At 31.1% G+C, this 12,246-nt stretch overlaps 1 protein-coding gene across 8 annotated transcripts in view; it reads right to left on the reverse strand.

Annotated features, from left to right (window-relative positions):
- Positions 1-592: 592 nt before the first annotated feature.
- LOC150093682 (beta-1,3-galactosyltransferase 5-like) overlaps positions 593-12,246 on the reverse strand; it is a 100,241-nt gene continuing 88,587 nt past the window's right edge. For 6 of the 8 annotated variants that reach the window (XM_090412805.1, XM_090412802.1, XM_090412803.1 and 3 more), the window contains 2 exons: positions 7,884-8,092; positions 593-2,939 (listed from right to left, as the gene is read on the reverse strand). In XM_090412805.1, coding sequence (XP_090268931.1) covers positions 1,934-2,926 — 993 coding nt within the window. In that variant the 5' untranslated portion in view covers positions 2,927-2,939; positions 7,884-8,092 and the 3' untranslated portion in view covers positions 593-1,933. Of the gene's footprint in view, positions 2,940-7,883; positions 8,093-12,246 lie in introns of those variants that run through there. The other 2 variants (XR_016550309.1, XM_090412807.1) reach the window with 1 other exon arrangement.

The following is a 12,246-nucleotide window of genomic DNA, read 5'->3' on the forward strand; positions in this document are numbered from 1 at the left end:
AGATTTATTCCCGGCTCTTTACGGATTCCCTTTTTTCGGTTTTAATTGGTTAATCCATTTCTTGCCAATAGACCTAGCCCTCATTCTTTTTCTATTCTTAAACTTGTAATATTTGGCAGGATTTCGTTTTTTTTTTTTTTTTTTTTAAAGCAGTGATAAAATAAAAATATGCATTCAATGATGATTTAAAATCGAAATTACATAAATTATATATAATATAACAACAAATTTATAAGTTAACATAAATGTCAAAAAACCAGTATATGAAATATCAAGTTTTGAAGAAAAAAACAGTCTTTATAAAAAACAAATATATAGTCTAAAAGCATAAATTTCACTTAGTTATAGGATTATAACCTTCGCATCCAATTGTATTGAGTTGCAATACAATTGGATTACTTAACTGCTTAAAAGATAGACTCTGACCAGGATCCTGTATATTCGCCATTTTCTTAGTGCTTAGATTAGGTTTCACTTGCCTTAGCAGTTTTGAACCATTGGCTCTCATCAGATAGCAAACAGAAACCTTAGGAGGGCAAAACCCTATGGTTACTAGGGTATTGGATCGTAGTACCATAGCAATGCCAAAAGCTAAATTCATCATATCGTTTATTATTAACATTTGGCTATAAAATATACATGCATTTATAATATCCTCCACAAATAAAGGCAAAATTTTTACAACTTTTTATTTTTTACAGAATAGAAAAAAAAATCAATACGACAGTATTCAGATATCAGTATTTGTTTAATATTTATAAAATTACAGAGAGGAATGGTTCCTGTTTGAAAAAAGTTCTTTTTAGGACTTCCAGGGTAACAAATATAGCAATGTTGTAGCCAATGAAGTTTTAACTGAGGCTCGGCTATTACCGTTACCCAACCATGACTAGAGCTTTTAGCTCAATAACACTCCATCCACACAGATTATCTTCATTCAGATGATGGGATAAAGAGTCAAAGACTCAGTCCATCGCCCAGTTCTTTTAAGAAAACTTTAAGAATTTGGATTTAACTCCGTGTGATGACCAGGATAAGAATAGCTCCACTGCAGCCCATGCATGTCGTACGAGGCGACTAAAATGGATACTCAGGGCGGGAATGGATGGCAATGCTGTAGCAATGAAGTTCTAACTGAGGCTCGGCTATTGCTGTTACCTTCCTGCCATGATCAGAGCTCTTAGCTCAATAACACCCTATCCTTATATCCTTACATTGTCCTCTACAGATAACGGGGAATACGAAAAGCATTCTTGCTTCGCCCATCTAGCCAAAAAAAAAAAAAAAAAAAAAATTGGAATTACACAACGTACAACGACCCTATAAGTTCGTGATATAACGCATTATAATTTTTATCGGTTGTTAGCTTTACTCATTTGTTATGATGGTCTCGGATCATTTCTACAGTTATTTATTGTGGCAACAAACTGCATGGGTCTACATGTTTTAACACTAATTTTCAAAGATGCATTAGAGTATTTATTAAAACACAATATAAGAATCATTTTCAATCCTTGAAATATTTTAATGTGTTTATTTCAGCCATTTATTCGTGAATTTAAATCTTATTAAACATTTTAAATTCTAATGACATAAATTAAAAAAAAATATAGTTATAAAATATTATCACTCACATAACATTATTTGGTCCACTTTTAATATAGTTTATTTTATATTAAAACTTTTTTTTTAAATTCCTAGTAGCATATATATTGCATAAATGCTTTTTACTTTTCTTTCATTATTTATTATCAGTCCATCGATTAACTGAACAAAATAATTAACATTAAAAGCTATGTAATCCACACATTACACGCTAACCTCACACACAAACCAGAAACCAAGTTTATTTACAATACATTCAAAAATTAAGATATCACAAAATAAATTTTTGTATTTCGTCACTTTTACAAACTTTAGTAGGTTACATATTTTATCGTTTTTTCCACCAAGACAAAAATCCTTTGCGATTATTACAAGAAAGATCAGGATCGCGTAGTAATCTCCATATCTCTTCTAGCTCTCGAGATGATATTCGATGAACTGCAATGAGAGACTTGAAAACACAAGGGTCTAACACTTTTTTGGAATACGCAAAGTTAGGATTATGTAAACGTTTCAAGCCAAGATTTTCAGCACAAATTCCAGTTATGAAAATATCCTCTAAGAAAAAGAACGGTGTATTTAAGGCAGCCCAATATAACTGTGGAATCACATTGATTGGTAATACGTATGCTGCACCAGAAAGATAATCGGGATACACTTCATTGGGAAATAAGTATTCAGGAGTATACCACTTGGAACTTTTATCTCTTATAGTGTGTGCATTGCTGTATTTGTTCCCTATCAGAACATCCTGATGGTTGGACTTCTTTAAGAAACTTACAAGATTAGGAATGTTTATAAAAACGTCATCATCAGTCTTTACAATGTATTGCACGTCCAAACAGGAAGTGTTTGCCCATTTTAATAACCACGTGGACTTCAAGGTTAAGTTCCTGTATGAATCCAGCATATCACACTGGATGATATCTGAATGCACCGCATTTTCTTCGTTGACCATTAAATCCGTAAAATTATTTTGAGATTTTCCTAAAAGAAAAAACACTAATATATCTTTAAACTGATCTGTATATTGAGCCCACGTTAGTCGAATTGATCTACGCAGTGCAAAATTGGGAGGACTTGAACAAACAATGATAACCATGTAAGGGTGGACTTTTTTGCATGATTCTAAAGGTGATCTCAATGGGATGTTTTCTTTCCTGTTGACAAGATGGGATAGGTTCCTCTGGAGAAACACCCAGCTCCACTCATGGATGTCAGGCAAATTACTATCATACACAGCATAGAAATGTGTAAAACTCCACAGAAAGAGAAGAATCCCTAAAAGACTAAGTAACCACACTCTAATCGCCTGCATCATAGTTCCAAAATTCCTGTTGGAAGGATATGTAACATTAGTTTATATTTATACTTATTCAAATATAAATATATAATAAAAGAAAATATTCTCTCAAAATTAATAATCATTGTATATGTATATAATTGCACATGATTATAAACAAATATCCTACTTATGCATCAAATGAAAACAGTAACTGGCATGCTTCTTAATCGCAACAAATTTCCTATTGTTGCAAATAAGAACTCTTGCAGGCAAAGTAAGAGTTTTTAAAGAAGAATCTGTGACATTAATTAATCTTTACTATAATGATAATAATGTATGAAAATACGCTAAAAGACTTCAATAGTCATTAAAACAATAGAGCAATTGAAAATAATTTAAACAAAAATCTAAAAGATAATAAAGTTTTTAGGAAATTTTTCATATAAATGAATTCTAATTTACACACCGTTTATTTATTAAAATAATTTTAAATTAAATTAAATTAGCTAAGAAATTATTCTTTAAGTGGTAATAAATAGGATTTTACCATTAAAGCCATATTTTCGTTGAACAAAAATTACTAATTTTTCGTTAAACAATCAGTAAACATGAATATTTAAATGATTATATTTAAATGATTATAAATTAAATTCACAAGGATGTCTGGAAGTAATAGGATGTCAGAGAATGCATATTTAAGGAGGAAAGCGTGTTATTAGAACATCCATATCCATAACAATTGATAACATGAAATAAAATGAATTAAAAATCAAAATAAATAATAATAATGAAATTGTAGAGACTATTGGTCTGGCAACTGCCCTGTTACTTATGTTTTACGCTGCACACACACACACACACACACACACACACACATATATATATATATATCTTTCCAGCTTCATTTTCAACTTGGAAGATAGAAATTAATCTGTAGGGGATAAATTTCGTGAGTTAGGGTGATAAGGGTGGGATACTTTTGTGTATCAAAAAGTGACGCACATTTGCGACTTTTTGAACGGGCGCGTTATCGTGCAAAAAAAAAATTTCACAACCGAAATGAGGCGGGACGTACACGTGGAATGGGTTTCAGGAAACAATCCGACTTTATAAAATTTCACATTCAGTGTTCTCCCCCCTCCGCACGAATTCTCATGGATCACGCAGTGAGAGTTTTTTTTTTTTTTTTTTTTTTTTTTTTTTTTTTTTAAATATCAACATCGTTTTGATGCCTGGAATTTGGAGTCTCGATTTCTTCGGTCTGGGAGATGTCTCACTTAAACCCATTCAGAATTTTGTCGCTTTGGTTCCGAATTGGAAACGAAACTCCAACTGTCATCTGCGTACTGATTTTACCATAAAAAAAAAAAAAAAATTCATCTGCCATCCGCCATCGCGATAATGTCCCGACAAGACGTGGTTTGATCTTCTCTTTGCTCAGCTATCAAGGCATGTGGGCCAAAACGCGCACATAACTTCCTTTTTCACAAATCTTCATTCGAAATGCAAAGAACGATGCTGTTAGGGATGTTTGAAGCTTCCGCTATCATCTTTGATGTGATTTGAAGATCGTTCTTCACAAACTCAGCGCTTTCGTTCTCCTAAGTTCGAGTCGATGTAAGACGGCCACTTCTCTCATCTTCTACCGACTCCCTTCCGTCACTAAATCACGAATACCACCGGAAAAAAGATGCATCAGTTCAGAGCTTCATTTCCATTTTGTGCTATTCCTAAGTTTTTTTCTTTTTTTATTATGTTTTTTTTTTAATTTTTTGTAGCAGAAAGACTCTCTTTTAAACAAAATTTAATCGTAATTCTCAGTTCACTTTTCATATTCATGAAGTACAAAGAGAACGCACTTTCCTCTGCTCATCGTAACTTGCACACTACTACGAAAGCAACTTTGGGATGTAGAGATTAGTTGGTATTACTTAGCGCGTTTGCCGATAGATCGCTCCAATACGCAATAAATCAAGTCCTGCAACTTATGGACTGAATATTTTCATCATTAAAGGCATAACGATAAACAGAAAGTCATTTCTAGAACGGACAATCCGAAACATTTAATAATAATGAATTATAACAGGCATAGAAAATAATTAATTACGAGAGAACTTTGTTTTATTAAGTGTAATCAAAATAACAACTATAACAGAAGTTTATTTGAAGGAAAGAAATACTTTTTTGCTTCTTTTGATTCATCGAATTTAAATTAACAGGAAAGGAAATAACTGAGCTTTAAATGTCCGGTCGCACTATATATAAACACACAGAAGCTGGATTCAGTTCATCACCACTCCTGAGATACTAACTGGTTGATAGCTGAATACATCGCTCTCTGCACACCCTTGTGCAATGGAATTACTGTACATTCCTTCCATTCCTGAGGAATCTTCCCTGTCTGAGATTCATATTAAACAGCCTGGTCAAAGGAATAGCCAGTTCAGCTGAACACTCTTTTAGCACACGTGCTGATATCCCATCAGCCTCTATTGCTGAAGTCTTATTCAGTTTGTGCAACAGCTCTAGTGTCAGCTCCTTATACGCCTGAGTTTCTTCATCCAGTGAAGAGGTAGCAGTGAGCTCAATGTTGCGTTCACCAGGTTGACAGCTTTTAACGAAATGGGCGCTCATTAACTGAACAACCTCTTCTGCATTTGTAACCATCACACCATCTGGATTTAGAAGAGTTATTCTTTCATATTCATTCTTTCTTTACTTGCAGCATATCGATAGAATTTTTGTGGGTTGTCTTTAGCACGCAGGGCCAATTTCGTTTCATAATCAGACTTTGCTTTCCGTACAATAGTTGTGACTATTCTAACCTGCTGCTTATAACGTTCATAATGGATGTCATCCTTATGCAAATGGTATTCCTTCCACATCATCCTTTTCTTACGAATCTCTTGCTTAATAAGATTACACATCCATTTGACTCCTACTCTATTTATTCTTCAAACTCTCGGGACACATTCTGATATTGTATCATTTAAGTATTGTTTAAATGCTTCCCATGCACTGTCGATATTCTTTCCATCCAGCAACCGATCCCATTCCACTGACCTCAGTATACTCCTCAGTTGGTCCTAATTTCCTGCTTTGCAGTTCAACATGTAACCTTTTCTGAATGGAACATTCATAAACTTAGTCACTTCCCAAGTGAGTACTGCATGATCACTGTCACCAACTGGAGACAGAATATTTAGTCTTGAATGAAATGCAGTCCGATACTATAATCAAATTTAACTCTTTGACCTCTAGTTCCTTTTGTCACATGCTGCTTGAGGAAGTTATCCCACAGCAGTTCAATAAATGCATTTTCATTCTTCTCATGAGATTCTACTGCTACCTATTTAGTGATGCATTTCTTCATCACTAGCAACCGATACACCAGGTCTATAACAACACCCCACTATGTAATTTGTCTTGTTAGATTCCACCTCACACCAGATGGCTTCAAACTCGCTGCCACATAAAAAATTGTTACTAATATTGTAATCACAAGTCTCAACTCTAACTGGATTTAAGTCATCCGATATCATTAGCAGCACGCCACCTCCTCTCTTATCCTGTCTATCCTTCCTAAAAATAGTATTATTTCAGTCAATACCAGTTAGTACGTCTGCTTCTTATAGCCAAGTCTCACTAATGCCTACAACATAAGGTTTCAATATATTAACCAAGGCAACAAGTTCTCCTCCTTTGTTTCTGATACTCCTAGCATCCGTGTACAAACATAATAAATGGCCTGCATGCTCCTTTGCATAAATTAATTAATAATTAATAAAGTTTTAATTAATACTTTTTCAAGACTCCTGATGCCAAACGCATTCAGGTGTAGGCCGTTCCTCTTATAGAAATCCAATCTTCCCTCAAACTCACTGCCCACAACAAAAACCTCGCATCCATTCCTTCTACGCATCGAATCATTTGCCATCACAGCCCTTCTTCCAACAACCATTTCATGTCCTCTCACATACCGAACTTATCGCTAGTTAAGTCGTTAGGACCTGCTATAATAACGATCTCGTTTATTTTTATTTTCTGTTTTTGAATTGCTTGCGTTATATTTTTTAATTTTTGCACCGGGAAAACTTGACGTTATAACCTGCTCATCAATAGTATGTTTTATGACAGAGTCAAAAAACATATTTTTATAAATAACATATTTTTTATAATCAACTTCACTTACCAGATCTTTGTTATTACGTACTAACTTACCTGATCACGTGCTTTGTTTTCCATTTTGCTGTTGAACTTTTTATTCACCCCGTGCTGCTTTAAACGCCGCTTGACTTTTGTAATTCCCTCGTCGTCTGTCTAATAATTTATTAGCAGATTATAATCTGCTTATCTAAAGTTGTTATCAATTGTTATGAAAAGTTTTTACACAATCTTTATTTATTATTATTTGATCGCATCACGTGATGCCATTAAGTAAACTACCTTTCTAGCAAAGTAATTTAAATTCATCTCCACTTACAGAAAGCAGATGAATGCTCTGAGGACTTGATGTATTATCATAAAAAATAGACAAATTTTCAAATGTAACGTATTTGAATTATGATCGAATGACATTTAATTCATTTATGTCATAAATATCCTCATATTAACATCATCATCATTATATTGACACTACCAGTGTGTAACAATTTATTTTTATCTTTATTTTATCATTTTTTACAATTACTATATACCAAGTAAATTAAACAATTAATAGCCGCATTTCCGGTTGACAATAATTCCAATTTAGCACAATGTGCAAGCTATTTTGTGCACACAGGAATTAAAATATTCATTTCTATAAATAAAAAAGAAATTGTTAAAACTTCCAGATATCTCATACTTTCATACGATTGTTTACGGCTAAAAGAAACAGCTGTAGTAGTTTTTGTGTGTAGAATAGGTGAGCACATAATTATATGAAATAAATGCTTACTCTAACTAACCTTTACTTTTGTTGTAACCTTTAACTCTGCCTTAACGTTCATACCTGATATATTTCGATCATCCTGAGTTCAAAATGCGTGATTCTATCCGTCTATCTCTTTATTTAACATTGAGAGCATACGTCAGTCAAGAGCACAGCTTTGAGGGGGGTAAGAGTTCTTGTGCCAAGGAGATTTGCATGACTATATTTAGAAGACAGTCACTGCATCTTATTCATTCAAGTTTCATTCACTGTCTGGAAACATGCTACGGCTAGAAGATTATAAGAATAGATCATCTCAGAATATATTTTAATAAATTTATATTATCATAAAGTGATTAAAAAATAGAAAATTAATAATATAAAGTGACTAAAAAAGATTAAAAAAGAGAAAATTAATAATATATCATAAAGTGATTAAAAATAGAAAATTAATAATAAAAAGTGACTAAAAAGATTAGAAAAGAGAAAATTAATAATATATCATAAAGTGATTAAAAAAGAGAAAATTAATAATATAAAGTGACTGAAAAAGAGAAAATTAATAATATATTCATAACTGAATGCAACATTTATTACTGGAACATAAAACATTTTAAAAACAAGAAAAATTACCTCACATCCTTATATCCTTATAAGGACTGGCTTAAAGGGGCGAAGCAAGAATGCTTTTCATCTTCCCCGTTTTTGAGCAATATGTAAAAATTACATTAATATCTCTTTCTGGTATCTAGATACATAGTTAATTTACTTATTTTAATACTATGATTATTAGCTATATAGTTATTGCTTTTTATCTTTACTTATAAATAAAAAACTATTTAATATTCAAATCAAAAGAAAAAGAAACAGATAGAAAAATAGAAAATTTTTCTGTGATAGAAAAAAAAAATGTTAGCATCAAACCGAAGTGGTATAAAAATCTCTGAAAAGACCTTGTTCGCATTGTTTAGAAATCTTATCTTGAATATGTTGTACAAAATATTTCATACAAATGTGATTAAGTATAATCTACTTTTACAAATATAAGCTATATAAAATCTTATATTCTTTTAAATAATAATTTTCTTTTTCAGAAAAAAATTTATATTTACATTTTCTATTTTTATACTTCATAATTTATAAAATACCTATTTTTATATTTTATGTGTTTTATATTTAATTAAAACGTATGCTGTTCCTGCTCGAAATTTCATAGACCTATTTTCTGTTTTAAATTGATAATATCACACATCGCAGATAAGATAATATCATATCATATTGTGAATGAAGGGGTTCTGATATCAGAGAATTTTTTTCAAATGACCATCAGAAATGTAATAGGAAATGTAATGACATCATTACAGAAGTTAATAAATTTCAAATAATATAGGAAATTTGGTTCATTGTATCGCAGTTAAAGGAAATGAGTATTTCCTTTAACTTTAAATGATGTGAATACGAATGAAAATATGTCATATCTGATTATATGATAAATGAAATGATGGACATATGACGAGTTCTCTGATAATAATTAATTATTATTTAAATTTTATATTTTAATTATTTAATCATTATAAAAATTAATTATTATTATTATATAATAATAATAATAATAATGCTTTATAAATTATGAAGTATAAAAATAAAAAAATGTAAATATAAATTTTTTTCTGAAAAAGAAAATTATTATATAAAAGAATATAAGATTTTATACAGCTTATATTTGTAAACACTCTTTAACACAAGTTAAACCTAGCTTGTGTTAAAGACTGAGAAGATGCAGAAAGATATGACTTATGACCCAACAACAGATTACACGCAAGCATACCAAGGGCCAATGTCCTCTGCACTTCTGTTTTCTACAACTCTGAACAAGGAAAGTATGAACTTATAGTTTCTATATTTACAAACGCGTAAGAAGAGGTTTGATGATTCATGAAACGAAAAACTGGAAGTTGTGTCATGAAATACCACTACAGGTCACAACATTACGTAACATTTAAATCTATGGCAGTCTATTCTGACGATTGCTCAGCACAGGAAGAAAAAACAATAATTACAAGTTTGTTGTAGTGTTATTTAATTAGGACCAAACAGTTTGAATCAGCTATAGTTGTTTTGAGAATAAACTGAAGTAACATTGAATGAATGTATGAGAGAGATCCTGTTCATCCCTCATCTTCCTTTTTTTAATGTACTGTAATTTAATATTTCAATAAATATTGTTTTTAACGTAATATTTTAATGGAGTTTCTTTTACCGTAATTTTATATTTTAATAATTATTTTCCCTCTCATATTTTAATAGACAAATGAATATACTTTCTTTTTGTGAAGATGGACTGAGTTCTTGACTCTTCATCCCTTCATCTGATTGAAGAAAATCTGTGTGGATGGGGTGTTATTGAGCTAAAAGCTCTAGTCATGGCTGGGTAACGGCAATAGCCGAGCCTCAGTTAAAATTTCATTGGCTACAGCACTGCCATCTGTTATCCTGGATTTTGATAACCATCCTTATTTTGCGCACAAAGTAGTTATTAAAATAAGTTTATTTTAAACTAAACAAGGTGTATTTAATGGCTAAAATAATTTCTGTTTATTTTTATTAAATAATATGAATTTTCTTAAGTATTTTTATAAATTTGAAGCTTACTAATAGAATTTATATATATTTTTTAAAAAAAATTAAGAATTTTAGATGCTAATTGTTAATTAGTATTGTTGATTAAGATAATTTTTTTTATTTTTAATTGTTAGTATTGGATACTAACGAAAAACTTTAAAAAATCAATTATTTGTAACCTTCGGTCGCTGTCATGACATTATTTCAACTATAAATTGCTGTTTCAAACTACATATACCAAAAATATAAATTAATTCATCTCATTTTATTCGTTCAAATGCTAGGCTTGAAGCGATGAGAAAATTATTACTATTAATACACTATTGAATCACAGAATGAGCATTTCAACAAGTTGTTAATTATGCAAACAAAAATTCAAATAAATAATTTTCAGATGTTACAAACTTGATGGATTGTTGAATCGGTCGATTGTTTATTCTGTAAGGGATAATAATTATTAATAGTAATCATTTTCTCATCTTAATAAATCAATAAAAATAAATAAAATAAAACGAATATCTTAATTATGCGTTTCTCACTGAAGTAGGTTCATTATAATATCTTGCTAAAATATTCGATATTTTTAAAATTTTCAAATTGCAATAATAATATGGCTTTCATTCACAGAATTACTTGTGCAAAGTGGATAATGTCTCTGTCTTTCCTAATTAGTTACGGGGGAAAAAAAAGCTAATGAATTTCTTGCATTTGAATTCAATGAGGGATAAAAACAAAGAAAATAATAAATTAGTTAAATGGATAATGATTTGCATCTGCATTCGATTTAAGACAAATTAATTTGTGCACCAAGAGGGGTGGAAGAAGGAAAGGGCTTCTTCGTAATTCACCCCGAAGAATGACTATGCCTTTTTTCCCATAAAGACCTGGGTTCGAATCCAGGTCTTAAATTCGTCATAAAATATGACGAATAGTTATAAGGCCTACTCAAATGAAGCCTCCATGACTTAAACCAGTGGTTCTTGACCTTTTCGAAGTCACGGAACATTTTTGATTATAAGAAAAATTTGCGGAACACCAAAAGCATTAAGATCATAAAGCTAATAATAAAAATATGCATGGATTTGCCTTTTATAAAAATGGAACTTATTTCAATGCGATACTTGAACTTGTCGGCTTTTGCAGATTTCAACAATATCAGGTGTATATATGGAAGTCTTTTAGTTTTTATATTGGTTAATATTAAGAAACCGAGCTCGCACAAATATGATGTTGAAAACTGTAACAAAATTTTCAGTGCCCTTGTGGAGAGAGCTGGGTATTCGGCTTGGACAACAATCCAAAATTCCTCAGGAATTATTTCAGAGAATTTCATTTTTGGAGTGCGATCAGTTGACAAGGTAACAATTGTTGTCTTCTTGTAACGAAAATTCACAACTCGATATACAAATATTAACTGTGCCAAATGGATTTCGTATCCAGTCATAATTGTGTGTGTTTAAGGAAGAAAAGTAACTTGAAATCTTTTCTTCCAATATTGTTAAATTTTTACGCATTAAAAATAGTACCTATTCTGTTGGTTTAGAAGTCAACGCGCAAAGCAGTCTTCAGTTGTTAGGATCAGAGTAACCAATTACACTCAGAACTGGGTCATGTGACATCATTCACCGGTGGAACACTTGTAACCAGCTCGCGGAACACAAGTGTTCCGGGGAACCCCGGTTAAGAACCACTGACTTAAACGACAGTGGCAATATTTTATTATTATTATTATTATTATTATTATTATTATTATTATTATTATTATTATTATTATTATTATTATTATTATTATTATTATTATTATTCCCAACAAACAAAGACT

The sequence above is a fragment of the Typopeltis vanoorti genome, chromosome 23 (assembly GCF_054136105.1).
Source record: "Typopeltis vanoorti isolate ZY-2024b chromosome 23, IOZ_Tvanoo_1.0, whole genome shotgun sequence".
NCBI classification, from domain to species: domain Eukaryota; kingdom Metazoa; phylum Arthropoda; class Arachnida; order Uropygi; family Thelyphonidae; genus Typopeltis; species Typopeltis vanoorti.